The sequence below is a fragment of the Apodemus sylvaticus genome, chromosome 11 (assembly GCF_947179515.1).
Source record: "Apodemus sylvaticus chromosome 11, mApoSyl1.1, whole genome shotgun sequence".
NCBI classification, from domain to species: Eukaryota; Metazoa; Chordata; class Mammalia; order Rodentia; family Muridae; genus Apodemus; species Apodemus sylvaticus.
Window position 1 is genome coordinate 106658600 of NC_067482.1, and position 25538 is coordinate 106684137.

The 25538-nt window shown below is 41.0% G+C and overlaps 3 protein-coding genes across 36 annotated transcripts in view; 2 read left to right on the forward strand and 1 right to left on the reverse strand.

Annotated features, from left to right (window-relative positions):
* The window catches only part of LOC127695984 (keratin-associated protein 4-3-like), a 46444-nt gene extending 41010 nt beyond the window's left edge, over nt 1-5434 (forward strand). For 17 of the 31 annotated variants that reach the window (XM_052198365.1, XM_052198362.1, XM_052198361.1 and 14 more), the window contains one exon: nt 2727-4770. In XM_052198365.1, coding sequence (XP_052054325.1) covers nt 2727-4021 — 1295 coding nt within the window. In that variant the 3' untranslated portion in view covers nt 4022-4770. Of the gene's footprint in view, nt 1-1501; nt 1735-1855; nt 2278-2460; nt 4771-4901 lie in introns of those variants that run through there. The other 14 variants (XM_052198389.1, XM_052198357.1, XM_052198368.1 and 11 more) reach the window with 8 other exon arrangements.
* The window catches only part of Erlec1 (endoplasmic reticulum lectin 1), a 71528-nt gene extending 49394 nt beyond the window's left edge, over nt 1-22134 (reverse strand). Inside the window, exons 1-10 of one of the 2 annotated variants that reach the window (XM_052198393.1) lie at nt 21830-22132; nt 16983-17087; nt 15655-15735; nt 15069-15146; nt 14887-14950; nt 14217-14251; nt 12582-12805; nt 12361-12490; nt 8945-9106; nt 8263-8322 (exon numbers count right to left, since the gene is read on the reverse strand). In XM_052198393.1, the coding sequence (XP_052054353.1) occupies nt 8263-8322; nt 8945-9106; nt 12361-12490; nt 12582-12805; nt 14217-14251; nt 14887-14950; nt 15069-15146; nt 15655-15735; nt 16983-17087; nt 21830-21991 (1101 nt within the window). In that variant the 5' untranslated portion in view covers nt 21992-22132. Of the gene's footprint in view, nt 1-8262; nt 8323-8944; nt 9107-12360; nt 12491-12581; nt 12806-14216; nt 14252-14886; nt 14951-15068; nt 15147-15654; nt 15736-16982; nt 17088-21829 lie in introns of both variants that reach the window. The other variant, XM_052198394.1, reaches the window with a different exon arrangement.
* Nucleotides 22135-22237: 103 nt separating this feature from the next.
* Asb3 (ankyrin repeat and SOCS box containing 3) overlaps nt 22238-25538 on the forward strand; it is a 152178-nt gene continuing 148877 nt past the window's right edge. For 2 of the 3 annotated variants that reach the window (XR_007980154.1, XR_007980155.1), the window contains exon 1: nt 22238-22372. The gene's annotated coding sequence lies outside the window, so the exon portion shown is untranslated. The remainder of the gene's footprint in view (nt 22373-25538) is intronic. The other variant, XM_052198390.1, reaches the window with a different exon arrangement.

The window sequence follows — 25538 nt, forward strand, 5'->3', positions numbered from 1 at the left end:
TGTGGAGGGAGGTATATGTACTCATAGTGCTGTGGAGAGAGGTGTATATACTCAGAGTGCTGTGGAGGGAGGTGTATTGTACTCAGAGTGCTGTGGAGGGAGGTGTATGTACTCACAGTGCTGTGGAGGGAGGTGTATGTACTCACAGTGCTGTGGAGGGAGGTGTATGTACTCACAGTGCTGTGGAGGGAGGTGTATGTACTCACAGGGCTGTGGAGGGAGGTGTATTGTACTCACAGTGCTGTGGAGGGAGGTGTATTGTACTCAGAGTGCTGTGGAAGGAGGTGTATTGTACTCAGAGTGCTGTGGAGGGAGGTGTATGTACTCACAGTGCTGTGGAGGGAGGTGTATGTACTCACAGTGCTGTGGAGGGAGGTGTATGTACTCACAGTGCTGTGGAGGGAGGTGTATTGTACTTACAGTGCTGTGGAGGGAGGTGTATGTACTCACAGTGCTGTGGAGGGAGGTGTATGTACTCACAGTGCTGTGGAGGGAGGTGTATGTACTCACAGTGCTGTGGAGGGAGGTGTACTGTACTCACAGTGCTGTGGAGGGAGGTATATGTACTCACATGGTGTGGATGGAGGTGTATGTACTCACATGCTGTGGAGGGAGGTGTATGTACTCACAGTGCTGTGGAGGGAGGTGTATGTACTCACAGTGCTGTGGAGGGAGGTGTATGTACTCACAGTGCTGTGGAGGGAGGTGTATGTAATCACAGTGCTGTGGAGAGAGGTGTATGTACTCACAGTGCTGTGGAGGGAGGTGTATGTACTCACGGTGCTGTGGAGGGAGGTGTATGTACTCACAGTGCTGTGGAGGGAGGTGTATTGTACTCACAGTGCTGTGGAGGGAGGTGTATGTACTCACAGTGCTGTGGAGGGAGGTGTATGTACTCACAGTGCTGTGGAGGGAGGTGTATGTACTCACAGTTCTGTGGAGGGAGGTGTATGTAATCACAGTGCTGTGGAGGGAGGTGTATGTACTCACAGTGCTGTGGAGGGAGGTGTATGTACTCACAGTGGTGTGGAGGGAGGTGTATGTACTCACAGTGCTGTAAAGGGAGGTGTATGTACTCACAGTGCTGTGGAGGGAGGTGTATGTAATCACAGTGCTGTGGAGGGAGGTGTATGTACTCACAGTGCTGTGGAGGGAGGTGTATGTACTCACAGTGCTGTGGAGGGAGGTGTATTGTACTCACAGTGCTGTGGAGGGAGGTGTATGTACTTACAGTGCTGTGGAGGAAGGTGTATTGTACTCACAGTGCTTTGGAGGGAGGTGTATGTACTCACAGTGCTATGGAGGGAGGTGTATGTATTCACAGTGCTGTGGAGGGAGGTGTACTGTACTCACAGTGCTGTGGAGTGAGGAGTATGTACTCACAGTGCTGTGGAGGGAGGTGTACTGTACTCACAGTGCTGTGGAGGGAGGTGTATTGTACTCACAGTGCTATGGAGGGAGGTGTATGTACTCACAGTGCTGTGGAGGGAGGTGTACGTACTCACAGTGCTGTGGAGGGTGGTGTATTGTACTCACAGTGCTGTGGAGGGAGGTGTATGTACTCACAGTGCTGTGGAGGGAGGTTTATGTATTCACAGTGCTGTGGAGGGACGTGTACTGTACTCACAGTGCTGTGGAGGGAGGTGTATTGTACTCACAGTTCTGTGGAGGGAGGTATATGTACTCACAGTGCTGTGGAGGGAGGTGTATGTACTCACAGTGCTGTGGAGGGAGGTGTATGTACTCACAGTGCTGTGGAGGGAGGTGTATGTAATCACAGTGCTGTGGAGGGAGGTGTATGTACTCACAGTGCTGTGGAGGGTGGTGTATTGTACTCACAGTGCTGTGGAGGGAGGTGTATGTACTCACAGTGCTGTGGAGGGAGGTTTATGTATTCACAGTGCTGTGGAGGGACGTGTACTGTACTCACAGTGCTGTGGAGGGAGGTGTATTGTACTCACAGTTCTGTGGAGGGAGGTATATGTACTCACAGTGCTGTGGAGGGAGGTGTATGTACTCACAGTGCTGTGGAGGGAGGTGTATGTACTCACAGTGCTGTGGAGGGAGGTGTATGTACTCACAGTGCTGTGGAGGGAGGTGTATGTACTCACATGCTGTGGAGGGAGGTGTACGGTACTCACAGTGATGTGGTGGGAGGAGTATGTACTCACATGCTGTGGAGGGAGGTGTATGTACTCACAGTGCTGTGGAGGGAGGTGTACTGTACTCACATGGTGTGGAGGAAGGTGTATTGTACTCACAGTGCTGTGGAGGGAGGTGTATGTACTCACGGTGCTGTGGAGGGAGGTGTATTGTACTCACAGTGCTGTGGAGGGAGGTGTATGTACTCACAGTGCTGTGGAGGGAGGTGTATGTACTCACAGTGCTGTGGAGGGAGGTGTATGTATTCACAGTGCTGTGGAGGGAGGTGTACTGTACTCACAGTGATGTGGAGGGAGGTGTATGTACTCACAGTGCTGTGGAGGGAGGTGTATGTACTCACAGTGCTGTGGAGGGAGGTGTATGTACTCACATAGTGTGGAGGGAGGTATACGGTACTCACAGTGCTGTGGAGGGAGGTGTATGTACTCACATGGTGTGGAGGGAAGTGTATGTACTCACATGCTGTGGAGGGAGGTATACGGTACTCACAGTGCTGTGGAGAAAGGTGTATGTACTCACATGGTGTGGAGGGAGGTGTATGTACTCACATGGTGTGGAGGGAGGTGTATGTACTCACATGCTGTGGAGGGAGGTGTATGTACTCACAGTGCTGTGGAGGGAGGTGTATTGTACTCACAGTGATGTGGAGGGAGGTGTATGTACTCACATGCAGTGGAGGGAGGTGTATGTACTCACACTGCTGTGGAGGGAGGTGTATTGTACTCACAGTGCTGTGGAGGGAGGTGTATGTACTCACATGCTGTGGAGGGAGGTGTACGGTACTCACAGTGCTGTGGAGGGAGGTGTATGTACTCACATGGTGTGGAGGGAGGTGTATGTACTCACAGTGCTGTGGAGGGAGGTGTACTGTACTCACATGGTGTCGAGGAAGGTGTATGTACTCACATGCTGTGGAGGGAGGTGTATGTACTCACAGTGCTGTGGAGGGAGGTGTATTGTACTCACAGTGCTGTGGTCGGAGGTGTATGTACTCACAGTGCTGTGGAGGGAGGTGTATGTACTCACAGTGCTGTGGAGGGAGGTGTATGTAATCACAGTGCTGTGGAGGGAGGTGTATGTACTCACAGTGCTGTGGAGGGAGGTATATGTACTCACAGTGCTGTGGAGAGAGGTGTATATACTCAGAGTGCTGTGGAGGGAGGTGTATTGTACTCAGAGTGCTGTCGAGGGAGGTGTATGTACTCACAGTGCTGTGGAGGGAGGTGTATGTACTCACAGTGCTGTGGAGGGAGGTGTATGTACTCACAGTGCTGTGGAGGGAGGTGTATGTACTCACAGTGCTGTGGAGGGAGGTGTATGTACTCACAGTGCTGTGGAGGGAGGTATATGTACTCACAGTGCTGCAGAGAGAGGTGTATGTACTCACAGTGCTGTGGAGGGAGGTGTATTGTACTCACAGTGCTGTGGAGGGAGGTGTATTGTACTCAGAGTGCTGTGGAAGGAGGTGTATTGTACTCAGAGTGCTGTGGAGGGAGATGTATGTACTCAGGTTGCTGTGGAGGGAGGTGTATGTACTCACAGTGCTGTGGAGGGAGGTGTATGTACTCACAGTGCTGTGGAGGGAGGTGTATGTAATCACAGTGCTGTGGAGGGTGGTGTATGTACTCACAGTGCTGTGGAGGGAGGTGTATGTACTCACAGTGCTGTGGAGGGAGGTGTATTGTACTCACAGTGCTGTGGAGGGAGGTGTATGTACTTACAGTGCTGTGGAGGAAGGTGTATTGTACTCACAGTGCTTTGGAGGGAGGTGTATGTACTCACAGTGCTATGGAGGGAGGTGTATGTATTCACAGTGCTGTGGAGGGAGGTGTACTGTACTCACAGTGCTGTGGAGTGAGGAGTATGTACTCACAGTGCTGTGGAGGGAGGTGTACTGTACTCACAGTGCTGTGGAGGGAGGTGTATTGTACTCACAGTGCTATGGAGGGAGGTGTATGTACTCACAGTGCTGTGGAGGGAGGTGTATGTACTCACAGTGCTGTGGAGGGTGGTGTATTGTACTCACAGTGCTGTGGAGGGAGGTGTATGTACTCACAGTGCTGTGGAGGGAGGTTTATGTATTCACAGTGCTGTGGAGGGACGTGTACTGTACTCACAGTGCTGTGGAGGGAGGTGTATTGTACTCACAGTTCTGTGGAGGGAGGTATATGTACTCACAGTGCTGTGGAGGGAGGTGTATGTACTCACAGTGCTGTGGAGGGAGGTGTATGTACTCACAGTGCTGTGGAGGGAGGTGTATGTACTCACAGTGCTGTGGAGGGAGGTGTATGTAATCACAGTGCTGTGGAGAAAGGTGTATGTACTCACAGTGCTGTGGAGGGAGGTGTATGTACTCACAGTGCTGTGGAAGGAGGTGTATGTACTCACAGTGCTGTGGAGGGAGGTATATGTACTCACAGTGCTGCAGAGAGAGGTGTATGTACTCACAGTGCTGTGGAGGGAGGTGTATTGTACTCACAGCGCTGTGGAGGGAGGTGTATTGTACTCAGAGTGCTGTGGAAGGAGGTGTATTGTACTCAGAGTGCTGTGGAGGGAGGTGTATGTACTCACAGTGCTGTGGAGGGAGGTGTATATATTCACAGTGCTGTGGAGGGAGGTGTATGTACTTACAGTGCTGTGGAGGGAGGTGTATGTACTCACAGTGCTGTGGAGGGAGGTGTACTGTACTCACAGTGCTGTGGAGTGAGGAGTATGTTCTCACAGTGCTGTGGAGGGAGGTGTATATAATCACAGTGCTGTGGAGGGAGGTGTACTGTACTCACAGTGCTGTGGAGGGAGGTGTATTGTACTCACAGTGCTATGGAGGGAGGTGTATGTACTCACAGTGCTGTGGAGGGAGGTGTATGTACTCACAGTGCTGTGGAGGGTGGTGTATTGTACTCACAGTGCTGTGGAGGGAGGTGTATGTACTCACAGTGCTGTGGAGGGAGGTGTATGTATTCACAGTGCTGTGGAGGGACGTGTACTGTACTCACAGTGCTGTGGAGGGAGGTGTATGTACTCACAGTGCTGTGGAGGGAGGTGTATGTACTCACAGTGCTGTGGAGGGAGGTGTATGTACTCACAGTGCTGTGGAGGGAAGTCAGAAGACAACACTTTGCAGTTGTCTTTTCCTTCCACCACAGAATTTGGGCTCAAACTCAGGTTCTCAGAATTATATAGCATATTCTTTCCTTTGCTGATGCATTTTGCCCGAACCTTTCTTTTTTTGACTCAATGCCAACATCTCAACCTCCTAAATAAAAAAATTGCTTATACATATTTTATGCAATCATATACACACTAATATAATGTTTTTAGAGGAGAGGAGCATCAAACCCATGGTATAAACTTTTGTTTATATCATGCACACATACAATGATAATAAATAATTTTTAAAAGAAAAAATTAAAAAAAAAACATACTGGCGAGGTACTTTTCCACCAAGTTAAAGCCCCTGCACCACTACTGTGATGTTGTGAGTTGAATGTATCTCACCCAAAACATTCCTAAATTTATAGCATGGGAAAGTAGAAACTGATGGGTGATATTTAAGTCTTGAATACTGTATCCTTATGATAGGAGGCTCTGAGTTTAAGGTCCCACCTATGCTTTGTACATTAAAAAAATTAATTCAGGTATATGGATATCTTGTCTGTATGCATGTCTGTGCAGTGTATGGATACCTGCTGCCTGTCCATGTGACCGGAACAGGATGTTGGATTTTACTAGGACAGGAGTTACAGATGCTTGTAAGTGACCATGTAATACTGGAAATGGAAGCCTGGTCCTGTGGAAGAGCAGTGAGCTCTATGAATGACTACACCATCTCTACACAGATGAAAGTGTTCTCAGACCTTTCTCCTCTCACTTTGTGTCATTAGATGAACAAGAAAGACCTCACCAGATGGCAGACACTTTGATAACCTCTAGAAATGTGAAATCTAGTTTCTTTTAATATTAAGTTATCCAGTTTGTAGATTGCTGTTATAGCAGTACAAAAATGGACTAAGATACTTTATCTTAGTTAATCTTCACTTCACCTCTTTTACAGTCTCCACAGTTCATTTGATGGCACACTCATTTCTATATGAAAACCATATAGAATCTTTTCCTGATTCTGCCTTTATTGTTTTTTTAAAAGTAAAGAAAACAAAACACTATACTTTGTCTTATAAAAGTAAGCTCTTGCCCCCTTTCTCTTCTTATTCCTTGTTGTTCTTCATATTTTATGCCAGATAATCAAGTAGGCAATGATATACTTCTGATTAATAGTACAGAAAACTTGTTAAACGGCAAGTGAAACATGCAGTCACTTCCCTAGTAGACTTTATTGTCCAAAGGAAAAGAGCTATTACCATTTCTTTCTTTCCTCCTCTTCCTTCTCCTCCACTTCCCCCTCCCCCAACCCCCCGTAACTAGATTTGTTGCTTTCCAGACAGGGATCAGAACACAAATGTAGCAGGAAGCTACATAGGGAGCAAGACTGTGTGGGTTTGAATTCCAGTCTTATTGCCTATGTAAAACCCTTGTTTTTGTTCCTAAAATTTGGGATAACAGGACTGATTTCTGAAAGGTGTTTTGAGGATTAAATGAGTTAACATTTAAAGTACTTAGTACCTAGCATATTGCTTTCTAATATATACTAATTCTTTATATTATATTCTATTATTATCCATATATATAGTATTAGAATATTATATTCTAATACTAATAACCTAGTAGATCCATTAGAAAGTTATAGGTTACATGACCTAGGACAATTTAAATTTGGTAAATTATATGGTAATATATACATTAATACATTCATATACTATATAATTAATGTCCTATACTATTAAGAAATAGCTGTATTAACTTTATGGAAGGCATTTTTTTTCTTTCAGTGTGCATATCTGTAACTCCAATACTAAGGGGGGGTTGAGTAATCAAGACAGTCTGAGTTAATAAGACCCAGTCTCAACCAACCAACCAACCAACCAACCAACCAACCAACCAATCAACCCCTAAAACCCGAACTAAGGAAATGCCCCCAAACTAAACAAACCCAAAACAATAAAAAATAAAAATTAAAACCTTCAACCTAACCCAACCCAAACCAAGTAATAACAACAAAACTCTGAAAAAGTAGACTAATGTAACTATTTAAAAGGCACATTAAAATACTTCCATAGTGGATTGGGGATGCAGCTCAGTTCATTGAGTGCATGCCTATCATGTAGAAAGACCTGAGTTTGACACCTAGCACCATTAAAAAAAGGCAGTATATTAGGGTATGCATGCAATTCTAGTACTCAGTAGGTAGAGGCAGGAGGGTCAGATGTTCAATGCCTTTCCTAGCAATAGAGCGAGTTTGTAGATAGCTTGGGTTAGAGACTCTATCTCAAAACAAACAATTAAATAAACAAAAAAACAAACAGAAGATGAAATAGTACTTTCTTTAAGCTGAGAAAGGTGGTACATTTATCAAATTTGATTAATTCTATAATTAATGTACTATGCTATTCATTTCTTAAATTATAAGAATAACTCTAAATTAGAACAGCCTCAATAGCCTATTAATCTACTAGGCTCAGGGTAGTTTAAGAATACAGATAGTTAACAAGGAATGTTCTTCCAAGATGACTGAAATCAGTTAATACTTAGTTTTCCAGTTTCTAAAAACTGGGAATACTCTGGTTAGTATTTCCATATTAAAATCATTTCACAATTAAAAGTAGTATTAAAGCCTTTCTTTTTTTTTTCCACAGAAGATTTTTAAATGAAATGTTATTTGTTTTTTAATTAGGTGTCTACGTGTATGTTGTACACTTGAGTACAGGTAACTGTAGAGGTAGAGGCACTGGATTCCCTAGAACTGGAGTTAACAGGCAGTTCTGAGTTGCCTTAAATGGGTGCCAGGAATCAAACTTGGGTTCTCTAAACATGCTAAACTGCTGAGCCAAATCTCCAGCCATCACAGACTTTAAAAACTTTAATCTAGGGATGGTGATGCAGTTCAATGTTAAGAACATCTGACATATCCAGGAGGCCCTGGGTTTGAGCTCCAGTACTACACAACAAATAACAACCTGTAATGTTGCTATTCATGTAATGTACCTCATGATATTGATGTACATGTTTGCCATAGCAGAATTCATATTTCCACCAACCAACACCCTAAAGGAAAGAAACAGATGAAGTTATAAACAGAGAAGGGAGACTAATATAACAATGCTATATGATAGTGGGAAGTATATATAATTTTTTATGATTTATAAAATCAATAGTGTGGTTTAAAATGAAAACGACAAAACCAAAACATGAAAGCCTGGTCTATGCAGTGAGTTTCAGGATAGCCAGGGCTATATGTGAGTCCCTGTCTCAAAAAACAAAACAAAACAAGAAAACAAACAAACAAACAAACAAACACCCCACCTTTGAGTGTATTTACACTGGTCTTAAGAGTCAGAACAAATGTTACCTTTTAAATGAAGCTCAAGTTTGAACTCTTGATTGCTGCATGACCAAAAAGTGAGAAATAAATCACTGATACCCATTCTAACCATTAACCAAAATTATACAAGACTACAATAAGAAATGTCAAACTTTTATGAGTAGAGAGAATATAATTAATGGGTGTGGATGAGACTCTAGAGATATATGGGGGTGGGGATGTGACTACACAATGAAATGTCCATTGTGATGGCATGATAACTGTGATTTCTCTGTAGGCACTTTTGTTCAATGCTCCCACATGTAAGGCTGTAAGATAATTTAAATTACAGTTTCACTTTCTTACCCCATGAAAGCAGTAAGAGCCGCTTAGGAACTCCTTTATGAGCTGGTCATCTGTCAGCTTGGAAATGTGGGTTGTTCCAACAGTGAGCACTGGCTGAGAGCCAACGGCAATAGGTTTGTGGATGGCTGGAAATCTCTCTTCTTTAGCAGATTGCAAATCTTCCTAAAATTAAGCAGACAGTTTATGAGTTTCATCACATGTTTTCCAGTTAGTTTGTTATTATTTTAAAATAAAACATAAATTTAGAAAAGTTTTTTCTCCACTTAATTTTAATGTTTTAATAAAGGGGAACTTTGTGACAATAGTGAAAAGTCTAGAAAATGTTAGCTTTACTGTCAAGTACCAGGCATAATAATCCTCTAGCACACATAGCGAAAATTTCCATTGTATGCATTTGTCTTCCTTTTGTCAAGCACTTTGGGACTTCCTAAGCTTTTCATCCTTACATTTAGTTTTGTAGAAGCCCTTAAGGGCAAAGCTAAGGTAACAAGTAGGGTGAAAAGGAGTCGGCAGGGAGTGAAGAGTGTCATCAGTTGTAATTACTTAAATGTAGCTCTAGTGGCTGTTGCTCTGGAGGAACCTGAAATTTACTCAAGTAGATCCAAAGTAATAAGGGAATTCACAACTATAGACTTGTAAAGGAAGGGTAGATGGAAAGGACTTTGATGAAGAATTGAGATATGAAGACTTTACCAAAAGAAAACTGGTATCAACCCTTGAAAGGTGAATAATTTATAACATTTGTATATCCAATTGTGACTTAGGTATATGCTTTGTGTCTGTGTGTATGTTCATAAGGATTTGAAGAAAAGATCCATTAAGGGACACTAAAGGGATCATTTTTATGCTGGGAAACTAGCTAAGAGGTCTGGATGTTGTCTTGCAGGTAGGGATGTGTGTGTGTGTGTGTGTGTGTGTGTGTGTGTGTGTATGAAGGACAGGGACAGGGAGAACGAGAGGGAGAACAATTCTCTTTCTAGGATAATTATCCTGACTCCAAAATAAGGGCACTGGGATCATGTCTTCAAATATAAGTAACAATTATGGAGTGAAAAGAAGGGCGACCATAGTACAATATGAAAAGAAATACAGTACATTCAAAAGCAGGAAAGCCATGGCGAGCATGGACCTTTCAGTAAACTTTATTCAAAACAGCTGAGTGTTGGGGTTTTGTCTAAGCTCCACCCCACACCTACCTGGCAATGGCCAGGTATGCCCCGCCCCAGAGATCTGGCCCACTATAAGAGGGGCTACTTGCCCCTCCTCTCTCTCTTTGCTCACCGCTCTCCCACATACTCTCACCTCTCTGCCCCTGGGGCTCTCCCCCCCCCACGTGGTCATGGCCGGCCTCCTCTCTCTCTCTCTCTCTCTCTCTCTCTCTCTCTCTCTCTCTCTCTCTCTCTCTCTCTCTCTCTCTCTCCCACTAACTCCCATCCCGTATTCTGAATAAACTCTATTCTATACCACATCTGTGTGTGTGTGTGGTCCCTCAGGGGCAGAGGTGCCCAGGCAAGGGCCCGCCTGGACACCTTCCCCGCCTAGCCACACTCACCTAACCCCCTATATTACCCCCTTTGAGCCTCATCATCCTGCTAAATCCTTCATTCAGAAGTAACCCTGAATCCTTCATTGGTGCGTTGGGCCTGGAAACGAAAAACACCATGGGATATTAAGCCTCTTCCATCAATGGGTAAGTCTTAACCCCCACCACTAGTCAGAGCAATAGTCTCTGCACTTCCTGCGTTTCCCCGCAGGACGCTGCAGTTCTGTTCCCTCCCTCTTTCCAGGTGGAACTCAGCAGCGGCAAAGCCAGACTGACAGCCAAGGTCGCCATGGAGACCAGAGACCACAAAGAACTGCTGGCTACTGGAATCTGTCATTCTTTAATAATATAACTGCTAAGTTATTGTTTATTCCTCAGACTTCTGACTACATTGACAGCTAGACAGTTATCTCCTTACCTAAACTCTGTTTCCATTAAATGCTTCATATTTCCTCTCCTTGCTCTGTCACTTTCCCAACCTTCAATTCTATTCCTTCTGATCCACAAAGGTTCATCTTAAAGACTGTTCGTGTGGTTAACTCATGTTGTTATCTCTTTAATAAACTTGTTAGCTACAGGAAACCTACCCAAATCTACTGCTCATGGACCAAAGTAGGCTCCATCCAGATAAGTACATCTGCCCAAGTACCCACTTTACTACCTTTCCAAAGGGTGGGATTCCTCTGGGTTTCAATTGTACATCTTAAGAAAATTTTCCTTTCTCCCAAATGTACTTAGTCTTATTCCCTAACTATACTAATGTGTTCCAACATCTTGTTAAGTCCAGGCCCTTGCCATATCCAGGAGAGCTCCAGAGAAGCAACCTTCAGATGCTCCAATCTCCTCTCAGCTTCTCCAGACGCAGACAGCTTCTACTGGACCTGTTCTCTGACCTATCTTCAAATGGCTCTACAAATCCTGGACAGCAAAGAAGCAGACAGTCCTCCTGAGACTGGACAATCACCCCCCCCCCCCATACCCCTTTCTCTAGGTTCTCCAGAGACACACCGCCCCAATGTCAGCATGAAGCAGTCAGATCTCAACAACGACCCTATTCCTGCTTCGCCATATGCGCCGTCACTTCTTTTTTCTTTTTCTTTTATTAATTAACCAAACATTGGGGACTGTTGGGGTTTTGTCTAAGCTCCACCCCACACCTACCTGGCAATGGCCAGGTATGCCCCGCCCCAGAGATCTAGCCCACTATAAGAGGGGCTACTTGCCCCTCCTCTCTCTCTTTGCTCACCGCTCTCCCACATACTCTCACCTCTCTGCCCCTGGGGCTCTTCCCCCCCCCTCCACGTGGTCATGGCCAGCCTCCACACTCACTCTCTCTCTCTCTCTCTCTCTCTCTCTCTCTCTCTCTCTACCACTAACTCCCATCCCCTATTCTGAATAAACTCTATTCTATACCATGTCTGTGTGTGTGTGTGGTCCCTCAGGGGCAGAGGTGCCCAGGCAAGGGCCCGCCTGGACACCTTCCCCGCCTAGCCACACTCACCTAACCCCCTATATTACCCCCTTTAAGCCTCATCATCCTGCTAAATCCTTCATTCAGAAGTAACCCTGAATCCTTCACTGAGAAGCTGTACACACTTATGATTCTAGTGCTTGGGAGGTGGAAGGGCTGGGCAGAGAGAGGGAGGGCAGATAGTGCCAGGGACGTAAAGTAAGTAAATTAATTAAAGAAAAAAATGGTAAGAAATTCTGAGAAATATAAAGAGTTGATATTATTCAAATAATTAGAATTCAAAATTTGAAGTTAATAAAATAAATTGCTACTATAATGCTACAGAAATACTTAACATATTCGTGGTACAGGTTCTAAAACATGGAAAATGCAACACTGAGGAAGTATAGTTAACTCTCATACCTCTTTATTTCTCCTAAATGGCACCCTCAGTATCTCTTCCTGCTGCTCCAACTGTCTTAGTGTGAGGGGTTTAAATGGAGATCCTGGCAGTGATTGACAGAATATGTCATTCACAGGAGAGGCTCGGAACCTAATCAGTACGAAAAAAACATTCAGGCTGAATATGAATGCTTTAAAGCACACGTGTATTGTATGTTTAGAATACTGAATGAACATCTTACTTGTATTTAGGATGACTGCACAAGAGTGGTGTCAAAATGACAACTTCATATTCACAAGTTGTAACTTCAGCTACTGAAAGGATTTCATGCTTAGACTCAGGATGGCATATGTACATCACAATACTTGATCTGGGTCGATTTTGTTTCAGACTACAAGGTGTACCATTTCCCATTCCCACAGGATAGTAGGGTGTCATCTGACCTTCAATGTTTTTAGTTGGAATCTTTAAAAAAAAGTGTAAGACAGACCTTTTATTAGAAATTTGAGTTGTGTTTGAGGATGGGGGAAAACATTTATTTTAAAAGAAAATTACATTTTCTTTGTAAACACAAGAGAAAAATTTCTGTACTTTCTTTTAAGTCAACCCTAACATTCTGATTGTTAAGTTTTTAGTTGAGCAAATATGTATTTAGGGATTTTATATATATGTATTAGGGATAGAACAAACTAAAATTAAAATGTTAAGTCAATGTACATTTAAGTGAAGAGTACAAACACATGATTAATCTGAGTTATTCTCAGTAACTAAGCTAATGAAAAAATGTACTATACTGGGCTGCTAAGCTCCTTTTTCACTAAACTTGTAGTGATCTTTGTTTATATTTTATATTCCTCAAGTTTTAAAGCTGATTTTCAAGTAGGGCTGATAGTTAAAGAAAGAAGGAAGAAAAAAGAAAGAAAGAAAGCAGCATCCTTTGACCTACATGAATTGCCCTTTTACACAATACTACTCTGAACCATCATTTGATGGACATATATGAAGTACCTTCACTACACATATGCATAGCAGCTTTGCACTGGGCAGAGGTAAAAGATAGTTCCTATTCTTAGCCTCTATTTGTATAGCCTATGTAGGTGGTAGATTACTATTTACATGTGCAGTTTATCTGTTAGTCATAAGAGATGAGGAACACATGATTAAAAAATGCTCTTATTACCACGGTTTCCAATGCTACATAGAAAGCAACACCATCATGTACTGAAATGATGGCCTGATATCTTAGCATCCTTCACAGACACATAAATGGACATTGAGCTTAGGGTGTCACATATGCTAGACTCTGTTCTACTTCTGGGCTATGGCTTCACTCTTCCTTGTTTAAAACACATTCCTTGTTTTGATATCACATTTACATACTTGCATATATGTGCACATGCAGCTCTATGTATATGTGGAAGTCAGAGGACAACTCTCAGGATCTGGTCCTCTCCTTCTGCTATGTGGAAGGTAAACAGTCTAGGAAGTCCTTGAACTTGTGACCCTCCTGCTTCAGTCTTCCAAGAAGCTGGGATGACAGCCCTGTATCACCAGTGTCAGCTGAGAATTTACCTATGTATTATTTAAAAATAGGATTACAACATAATTTATTTTTTGAGACGGGGTCTCAAGATGGTCACAAGATGGCCTGGGCTCACAGAAATTTGCCTGCCTCTGCTTCCTGAATTCTAGAATTAAATGTGTGAGCCATCATGCCCAGTTGGTGATGTATCTTTACATAGAAAACCCGGCTGTCATCAATTTTGAAATTTATCTGTCTTACTTCCTTGTGGCATTCTACAAGGAACATATATTTAGCTTTTGTCACTAAGGTCATATCTAACAATGAAGTGTGAAAATTTAACACATCACTTGCCTCATTTGACTTTTCTTTTTCTTTTGCTTCTCGTTCTGTGGAAACAATGCAAGAGAAAGATAATCATACATTGTGAACAATCACATCTAGACAACAAAAATAACTGTATTTTTAAATCAGTTTTGAAACATTAAAGTTATTTTTAAAGAATGTGCGAATACCACAAGATTTCTGCTTCAGGGTGGGTTGTTAGGTATTGGAGTCAGGGCCTCATATGTGCTAGGTCTTTATACAGCCTTTCCTTTGGTCTGTCCTGCTATCATTAAAGTTAGTATTCCCAAAATGGCTTTCTATGAAGGATCTGAGTGTGGTTCCCAGGAATGACATGGTGGAGAGAATTGATTCCCACAAGTTTCCCTGTAACTCCTTTATGCGTGCAGTGGCATATACCTTAAATAAAACTGTAATAATAATAAAATTTAAAAAAGAAAATCACATAATATCCAAAACCATATTTTCTTTTCTTTCTTTCTCTGCGTCAGTCTCATGTTGTCTAAGCATATACGCCTTGCTATGTAAAGCAAATGGCCTTGAATTCCTTTTTCTACTGCTTCTACCTTCTAAATGCTAGGATTACAGTCCTGTCCTACCATGCCTGGACTTAAATTTTAGTTTCAATTTAAATGTTAAACCAAAACCCAGTAGTACTATCATCATTGTAGAGACTAACCTTTTTCATACAGAAGATTCTTAGCCAACATATTCCCAAGGTAGTATTCATGAATATTTACTTTCTACATTAAAAAAAAACACAGTATTTTATAAATATATTTCATTTGCTACAACTTAAAAAATTATCAATATCATTATGAAATTTCTCATTTTATGTTTTATATTTAAAGAAAAACATACTTGGCCAGTTTCTTTTTCTTCATGGTACTGTCGAACATGCTTCCCATGACATATTTCATATGTCCAGTAAGATTCAATCTAAAAAGACAGATGTGTTTTTAAACACACAATATAAATCATTTGAATTTTGCCTGAACTTTTAAGCAGCTGATCAGATTCTTTCTGAAATCTGGAATAAATTTTTATGAAGTGACACATAATTATGCCATACGAAATGCAAAACTTGTTAAGTATATGTGGTTTCTGTATGAAGATTAAGTCAGAAATAGATATAGTATGTATTTGGGTCTATAATAATTATCTGACTAATTTTCTACATAGCTTAAAAATAGTGATTAGCATTTTATAATTCTATTCAAGAAATTCAAGAAAGCTTTCCTTTGAACACCACAACATTCAAAGTAGTTCAGTAACTGATACTTTGATATTGGTGTACTATATAAGAATTTAAATGAACAACATACTATTAAGCAATAAGATTTGTGCCTAACTTAAAATGTGACATACCCTAATAAAGGAAGAAAAGCCATTTTAAGCATCTACTGGCTGATAGAGACTTACTTTCAAATGCACAGAAAATACTTACTCTGTAGGAACAACTGCTCTGTTTAAATAGTGGTTCCAAAAGTTCTCTTGGACTGGGGCCTTTGTAATCCTTTTCTTCTTCCTAGAAAAAAATAAGCTTAACATACAGTTTTCCTAGAACTTCATCCAACTCTGCTGTTGGGTATTAAGTCAATGGTTACATCACTAATGCTTGGAAATAAAAGAGAAAAAGAGTTAACAACTTTAACAAGAACCTATGGGGTGTTAGTTCTTTCAAATGAATTGAAGTATAAAGTATGAAGCCACAGAAAAGCCATCTATAGCATTCCAATCTCTTTTTACACTTGATCTTAGCCAAAAGGCTGAGAAGCTATTTCCAGTTTCTTTTAAAAAAGGTTATTAAGTATCAGTTTTCTGAACAATCCTTGTAGACTTATTTCAGAATTTTTAATTACCCACATTCTCCCCAAATTCTAGCTATGAAAGTGTTAGAATGGTTCTGTTGTGGAAAGGTGCTTTTCAGTTTCCTTCATATTTATACTTCAGACTTGAGCCACATCTGTGGCTATGTATGTGGGTGAATTTTGTTTTAAGGGGGTTTAAAACAGCATGGAATAGCTGCCTTGGACAGATTTCAAATATGAAAAAAACTTAAGAAAAGCCCTGAGTTTAATATTTCTACTTTACAGACCATGAAAATGTAAGTTGGCTTAATAAATTCATTGAGTAGAGGAATTGAGTTTCTAACTGGTCCAGAGATGCACAGCTAACTGTAGCCTGTACTTCAGTCTCCTGGTTCTAGGCTGCTGTCCTTTCCACTTTACTAAGCTGCCTCTCCTGTCTCATCATGAAACAAGTCATTGCCTTGAAGGATGGATAAGAGGAGATAGGTCATTTTTAGGAGAAAGAAAAGGGCATGAGCTAAGGTAGTGAGAAAGTATAAAGTACCTAGAATTATTTATTATAAAAAATTCTTTATGAAAGCACTATGCTTACATTGAAAGCTATACTGTGTTTTACTATCATTTTCACAAAGAAAAACAAGCAGAGTTAGCTTTTTATTCAAAACATGAATAACTAAAGCTTCTGCACTCCCTTTTGTAATGTGAGACAAGGTCTCACAACGTGTCCAGTCTGGCCTTAAACTCATGATAATCCTTCTGATTACAGGTGTGAACACCACACTTGCCTGGTTGCTTATCTTTCCAAAATAAATTCCCAAATCAAAGAAAGCAATAGTAAGAGATTAATATTTTTTTGCTATAAGGGTGTTGAGAATTTTGTTACTTATGTTTAAGGTGTATGAGCATAAGGTTGTAAAACACATCTTTAGTGAGAGAGATCAGCAATATATGTATAAAAATATACCTCATCCCCACTTGTCACAAGAGGAAGTATACATTTGTATTTTTCTTTATGTGCAGTTGTCATTATGATGTAATTATCTTCTTTATACAAAACTCCAGTTGTAGGCTAAAAAGAGGGAAAAAAAAACCATTTTTTTTTTCAGTTAAAGTGCTTTACCTTGAATACATATAGTGCTAGTCAGAACAAAGTTTCCTCAAGTAAATTTACCATTTCAATTGAAGATTTTTTAAAGCACATTTTCAGAGGTAGGCAAAATAGTGTAAACATCTTTAAATGATAAGGTGGAAATAATAAACTGTATACTGTTGCCCAATCTAACAGAAAAAAAATAAAGTTTGGGATGTAAAAGAAAACTAGCAAGGTAACAGGTTGAAGTTTAAATGCTAATTAATACATACACTGAGGCTACACATCGTGGTACACACCACACACCTTTAAGCCCAGTTCTCAGGAGGTAGCAACAGGTGAAGCTGTTTAACTTCTAGTCTAACTTGGTCTACACTTTTGGCGGTGCTGGAAATAGAATCTAGGTGTGTGCTAAGGATATGCCATTGAGCTACACACCTAGCTTAAGAAACAAGAATGATTACAAGAATGCTGTCACTGAATACCTGTAGCTTCTATCAGCAATCATCTATAACTGACAATCCTAAGACTTTACAAATGTATTATGAACGTGGTTGGATGCAACACTAGAATATAATGTGAAGCTGTTGTTTTTCATACTTGGGGAATATATAAACTTATTCATAAATAATTTCATATAAAATGAATCATTATCATGGACCCTCTGTGCTGAAATATCTTTTCTGAATATATACCAGGGGTCAGCACACTTTACTGTAATGAGCCAGAGAGAGTAAATGTTTTAGGCTTTATGGGCATTATTGTTGTAACTTTGTCACTTTAGCATCAAAGTATACAATGTAAATAAACAGACTTACTATTAATGAAACTATAAAAACATGTAGTTGGCTAGCATAATAGCTATAGTTCATTCCTATCATATGTCAAAAAACTACCCTTAAGTTTTCTATACTATAAAACAAATGTGCATTGCTCATATGAACCAATTTATTCTAAGCAAACGACTTTACTTAATGTAACATAACATTTTACTAAAAAGTTGTTTTTTGATATATATTTTATCTTCAAATTTAAAATTTATAATTTGAATTTATAATTCAAGCCTTGTAATTCACTATTTGGCTCTTACTCTTCTTTTCTCATTTTAACAATAAAACTTTATTGTAATTAAACCAATACTACTTGGAACCAATGTAATCTTAAATATAAATGACAAATGGGGCAATGTTTTCCCATGATAATGAAAGTAACAGAAAGGCAGTATTAACTCTTAGAAGGGGAATAAGTTCCAGGCTTCCTGCCCTCCACATCCAAATTTGACATCCAAATCCTTTAGAGAAATGGCACTGACTTAATATAACTTATACAGTAGCCTTCCTTATATTTTAATCTTTTCTAATAATTTATAACACTAATGCAATGTAAATGTTTAAATATACGTTATACTGTATAACTTTTTATTTTCTTTTTAAGGAATGAGAAGAAAAGGTCTGTGTATATATTCTGTTTAGACCCAATTGTTTTCCTCTGACTTTTGTTGGTATGACAAATTTTTTTTTTAAATTCTCTCTCTGCATGTATATATGTATAAATGTATGTATGTATGTATGTATTTATGTATGTATGTATGTATCTATCTATCTATAAATAACAGGGTCTATCTATCTATCTATCTATCTATCTATCTATCTATCTATCTATCTATCTATCTATCTATCTATAAATAACAGGGTCTATGTAACCCTAGTTGTTCTAGAACTTGTGTAGACCTGGCTGGTCATCAACTCAGAGATCTCCCTGTCTTTGTTTCTCAAATTGTTGATAGTTTTTTTCTAGATATTGCAGGTTGGATTTGACTGAACTTACTATGGAGGCCAGGATAGCTTTTAATCCACAGCAATTAATCATCCTGCTTCAGCCTCCTGACTCTTGGATTATAGGATTAAGCTCCCTTCTCTTGAAAATTTTGATGCTAGGCTGGGTAAATCTACAGACACAGAACCTGCACATATGAACATGTAAAATCAACTATCTTCTTTTAACTACTTTGTATTTATTAATTTATTCACCATCAAATGAAGCATTATACTTATTTTTACAGCATGATACAGTAAAGGACTCTGAGGTCAGAGCTTAAATAACTTGTCTAACGTTAATCCCTATGTTGATCTACCTAGATGAAACAGCTCAGAGAAGCCAAGCAGGTTAGCTCCATAGGCGTATGCTTATTACTATTTGACATATTTGAGCCAGCTTTTATTATATATTCTAAAGATTACTGTGTTTACTTACTTTATGATCAACAATTATTGTTTAAAAGGACATTTTAGGGGATGAGGGAATCAAAGTGTTTGAAACTTAAGAGCTGTGGGGTCAAATTGTTTTTACTTTCTGGAGACAGAGTCTCATGTAACACAAGCTGGCTTCAAACTTGCTATATAGACAATGAACTAAGCTAAGCTAGTCTTGAACTTCTGATTTTTTTTTGTCTGTATTTAGCAAGTGTTGGGATTAGAGGAATGTGCTACCATATCCTGCCTGGAAGACAATTCTTTTATTTTTAATTTATCAAAAGACTATTCATTTATTTTTAATAAACAAAAATATTCACTGACTGTATAGCCCTGGTTGGCTCACAATTTGCTATGTAGACCAGGCTGGCCTTGAACTCAGAGATCAGCCTGCCTATGCCTCCTGAGTGCTAATCCCATCACATGTCCAACCACAAGTGCTGGACTAAAGGCATGCACCTATTTGAGAGCATGGATGCAGGCTTCTTATCATTACCTTGGAAGAAGATATTTGATGCTTAGAGGTTTCATTAATTTACAGAAGCCTACTGCCCCTTCCCCACAGGGTTTCTCTGTGTAGACCTGGCCATCTTTCTCTCACTTTGTAGACCAGGTTGGCCTTGAACTCTGAAATATGCTTGCCTCTGCCTCCTGAGTGCTGGGATTAGCAGTGTGCACACCACCTCCTGGCTAGTTTTCAAAAAAATGGGATGCAATAGTGAAAACTTTGTTGGATCAGTGAATTATGTACTACTAGGATCACAAGGTATATACTCTTGATTATCTTTACCTACATATATTTTGGGAGTATAAATTATTAGAAAAGAGTCAGGTGTGGTAGTGTGTGTTTATAATCCATAATCCCAGGTTTTGGGGGAGGGGTGCTGAGGCAGATGAATAGCTTCAAGATAAAGAGGCCAGTAAGACCTTACCTCAACAACAGTAAGACAAACAACTACAATAACAGGCTTAGGAAAAAAATGTGAAATACAAAATAAAATTAAAATATCAGTAGATCAAAGGTAGACTTGACTTTCCAGAGAAACATTTACTATTCAAATTCAAGAATATGGTTAGAATGTAACAGAAAGGTAGAGAAACAAATGGAGTATAAAAATAAGCAAAAACCAAGGCAAGCAGAACGCTATGTAGTGCTGTGAAACTGGAAGTTTTCTGCCCAAAGCTATTATTTGCCACTGAGTTATAATCTAGTTGACTAACTTGGTGTACATTGTTTTGGCATTATGTTATACCTAGTAATATCTAGTAATAATAACTAGTAATATCTCAATGGAATAGTAAGTGAAAAATCTAATAAAACTGCCCCAACTGGAATGATGATATGCAATTTGAATACAATTAAACAAAACAAAACAATCTTTTGCTTTTCCTGGGATGTCAATCTAAAATAAATGAGTACATGGTACAGTTAAAAGGACAATCTTTAAGAATATTTTCTTTCTCTTTATGTGTATTGGTGTGTAGCTATACACATGAGTGCAATGGGAAGATGATTGATAGGTGTTGATGATATCCCCTGGAGTTGGGGTTACATGGTATTGTGAGCCACGGGATGTGGGTGCTAGGAATCAAACTTGTATCCCCTAGAAGAGCAGTGTGTTCTTAACAACTAAGCTCTATTTTCAACCCACAAGATCACCCTTTAAAATCAATTGGTCTGTAGTAGTTACACATGGATAGACTTTTCAGCACTACAGAGTTTTCATCCTTGACAGATTATACACCAAAATCTCATATTCTAGGACTGAAGAGATGGTCCAGAAATTAAAAACACATTAATACTCTTCTCAGAGTAGTGAGTACAGTTCCCAGTAGGAACTGTAGGGAGACTCACAATCACTGGCCCTTTCATTCTTGCATTTTCACACGATACACATTAATTAATTAACGATCATAAAATCCTTTTCATCTCAGGTTCTAGAGTCCTAAATAATAGTCCTTGAATGAATAGTAATACATTCAAGCCTCTAGTTTATTCTGCTTGGCCAGTAGTATTCCTCATACAAGTTCACTAACGTCTTCAAACCAAAATAGTCCTCTCAAACACCTTAAGGGAAAAGATTCCCAGAAGCTGTATACGTGGTTTTAAAGTGCGTGTTGGAGAGAAGAATGAATAGAGATGGGGCTTCTGTTTGCTGGACGGTTGTGTGGGTAGGGTGATGTGCTAGTAACTCTAATACTTCCTTCACAGAGTGGGACTGTTGAGTCTAACGCCATGAGATTTAAAGGAGGGAGATGAAGTGACTGCCACATCTCCTAGTTAGTATGGAGGGCGTATCCACTTAGTGTGCTAAACGAATTAATGAAAGAATGAAGACACTTCGTCTTGGGGACGATAAATTCTTGGGAAAAAAAGGTTCTAGAAGGAAAAGCTAGGGAATTTGAGGGCTGGCCCGAATGCTTCGTGCCAGAATGAGGGAGAAGGCTGCGGCTCGCGAGGGCACTGACCAGAGAGAACTCGGTACCGGGCCAGTTGACTCGGAAGGGGATGTCGTCGCTGAGCTGTGGCAGCGCTCGGCCGCCGCCGGCCGCCTCCAGGAGACCGTACAGAACGAGCAACAGCGGCCCTCCGGGGACCAGGCTCCGCAAGCCGCCGCCTCCTTCCTCCATTGCTGCGTCCCCCAGCCGCCGTCACTACCTCCTCTACCCGAGGAGAACAGGAGGAGGAGGAGGAGGAGGAGGAGAAGGAGGCGGCGGCGGGACTACAAAGCGTCCTCGGTACAGGAGACCCAACCGCCGCCACGTCTCCTTCCGGACGGCTGGGCAAAGCCGCCTCCGCCCTTACAAGGGCTTCGTGCCACCACTTCCGGGGCAGGCAGCACATCAACATCCGGGGTCGTAGAGTCGGTGGCCTACGGAAGCCGGCACTAGGGCCGCTTTGCATTGCGTTGCTGCTGTAGCATCCCAGCGGTTGGACTCAAACGCGGAGGTCCGGGACTGACGCCGGTTGGACGGGTCTGGAGACGGCCCTCTGGCGAAGCGGCCCGAGAGGTGAGTCCTGGCCCTCATCTAGCCGCAAGGGGCTCTCGGGGGTAGGTGGGCGGCGGCCAGCTCTTAGAGAGTAGAGAACACAGCAGTGCGGAGTCGAAGTAGAACTTACAGCTCCGACTGGGCTGCCTACCCTCCACGCTTGTATTTGCACTCTCCATCTTCTCTCCAGAAGCTTCTTAGTTTCTTCTGCTGGCGAGTGTTGTCACGTCGGTCTCAGCTACTGTGTGTTCGGGGACACCCGAGTGACACCTGCCATGTCCTTCCACTTTGGCATAGACTTGTTGGGCGACTAGGCGTTTACAGTCCTGCATTTTTTACTTCAGGAGGGGTTTTCCTTCCCCTGCCTCCAGTGTTGGGCTGCTGTTATTTTACTTAGGAGTGGGAATAGCTTCTTTACGTCCAGGCCAAAGCCAGGTGAATGTGAAGTTATGAATCATGTTACAGCCGACTGCACATAAGATAGAAAGTTTTGGTTTCTTCTCTCCTTCCTGAAAATAAAAAGTCCGCAATTTTTTCATCTCTAGTATAATAATTTTACAGTGTTTTCCATAGAACATTTGGTAAGGACTGCCCATGTTGTGGTGTTCAAATCCATTAGGAGAAATCAGAGATTGAGACTCAATTCAAATTTAGATTAAACGAAGTTATTCCTACTGTTGGCAGAAGGAAAGCAGCTGTACAGTGAATATGGCATGCCATGCAAAAGATGAATTAAGGTGGATATCCGAAAGGTGTATTACTTGATATCCATGGAGTTCACATCTGATAGGAAAATTGTCTTACTTCTCTAAGTTGTTTCTTACTTTCTCACTATATAGTAATAAAAAGACCATTTTACCCCTTACCCATTGCTATAGTGAGTTTTACACAAGCAAAACAGCTGTTAATGCCTCACAGTCCATTATCTGATTCTTATCTCACCTGCAGGACTTTAGAATCTCCCAGGCATTCCAGATCAAATAGACAGTGGTCCTTAAGGGATGCCTGGCTCCATTTAGTCATCAGAGAGGACTTGTGTAAATTATTATGCAGGTCAGTTCTGAGCACTTTAATGACTGAGATAGAGCAGTTCATTTTTTGGTGGACAAAACCATAGCACCATTAGGTTAAGACTGGCTGTCATGTCCCCATACCTAAATCTGAACCAAATCAAAAAGCAAGAAGAGCAGTCGTTTTTCATCTCTATAGGTTTTCTCTAAGGTAAAAACTTAACACTATTAAAGAAAACAATATTGTTCTAGAACTAATGTATTGTTCACAACATTAGCTCATTTTAATGTTTACTGTGTGTCAGGAATTGGGATTGATTGGTAAAATAGAAATAAATGGACTCCTGTAATTTGTATCTCATTTTCTAGCACGGGAGATTATACAAATGAATAATTATGAACTAGAGGCTAGAGAAATGGTTCAGTTATTAAGAGCACTGGCTGCTCTTCTAGAGTACTGGTGGTTAGGGTCCCAGCACTCACATGGAGGCAGCCTCCAACCATCTGTGACTCTTGTTTGTGATCTGACACATGCACAGATATGCACAACATAAATCACACAACAACAACAACAACAACAACAATAATAGAATCATAAAAACTTCTAACTAGATAGAATAATACTTAATAATTATTCTTTAGTTTCTGTTAGTCATAATATGACTATAAATGCTTCTACTGCATTAGGAAGTCTAATCCTTATGAATCAGGTTCTGTAGATTTTATGGTAAATGGATATTGAGATGAAGATAAAAAGAAGAAACTGAAGAACTCCAGATTTGAACAGAATAGGTGTCCCAGGGGAGGTGACACTTGAACTGGACCTTAAAGGATTTATAGGATTTATAGTAGGGAGAGTTGTGTTCAATCTTCAGATGGTCCATTAGTGCTTTTTGGTGTGGTCAGAGGACAAGGTGAGGTAGAATCAGCAGCAGGAGTTTGGGACTATTGAGGAAGAGAGAGTCAGTTTAGAGAATGTTGCATAAGTGTAAAAGAAGGGTCTGAACTATTAAAAAATCGGTCAGTACTTTTTTGGTCTGAAACTCTACATGTAGCTTGGCTGACCTTGCATTAAAAATCTTTATTTTATTTATGTATATGGATATTTTGCATCCATGTTTGTCTATGTACCATATGGGTGCAGTGCCTGTAGGGGACAAAAGAGGGTGTTGGATTCTTTGGAATTGAAGTTACAGATGATCATTAGCCTTCATATCTGCGATCAAACTTGGATCCTTTGGAAGACCAGCTAGTTCTTTTAACCTTTGAGCCTTGGCCTTGAATTTGTAACCCAAGCCTCTCACATGCTGGGGAGGGCAAAGCTCTTTGAGGTGGTGGACTTTGCGTTGGAATCATTTGAGGGTATGTAGGTTTTTCAAGCATACAAAGCAAATGGTGATGACCAAATGGATTAAATGTGTGAATGGTCAGAAATAAAGAGGAAAACTTAGAGGAGTAATTGAATAATTGGTGTTTAAGGTGTTAAATAGTTGTCCCTGCTTCAGACTCTGAGACTAGAGTGATTGAATATGCTGTCGGTGGAGCTTAGGTTTAAGTAAGGAAGAAATATAAGTAAAATAATTTCTAAATGCTGCAAAGAAAATAGGTTGATGTGAGAGAGAATGCCACTGGTGTGTGTGGTGTTCAGTAAGTGGTCTCATACCTAAGCAGGTAGGTGCCTGGGAGGAAGTGGCACTTAATGGTGAAAAGAGAAGTACATAGAAATGCCCAGGTAGAAGCCTGAGGCAGGAATGAGGTTGACCATTTCAATAGGCTTGGGCTTGTTGGAAAGTGAGGCACTGTGGGAGTGGCTTTGAGGGCTCCTATTGTTTAAGCCCCACCCAGTGTGGAACAGAGAACCTCCTCCTGGCTGTCTGTAGAAGGAAGTTCCTGGCTTCCTTCAGATTAAGATGTACAGCTCTCAACTCTTCCTCCAGCACCATGTCTGCCTGCATGCTGCCATCCTTCCCTCCATGGTGATAATGGACTGAACCTCTGAAAATGTAAACCAGCCCCAATGAAATGCTCTTCTTTATAAGAGTTGCCTTGGTCGTGGTGTCTCTTTACAACAGTGAAACTAAGACAGCTTCTGTACACTTAGGAAGACCATTATGGTTGCTGTATGGACAAGTGATTTTTGGGGGCTGTTGCGTGTTGAATATGTAGACATTGCTAGT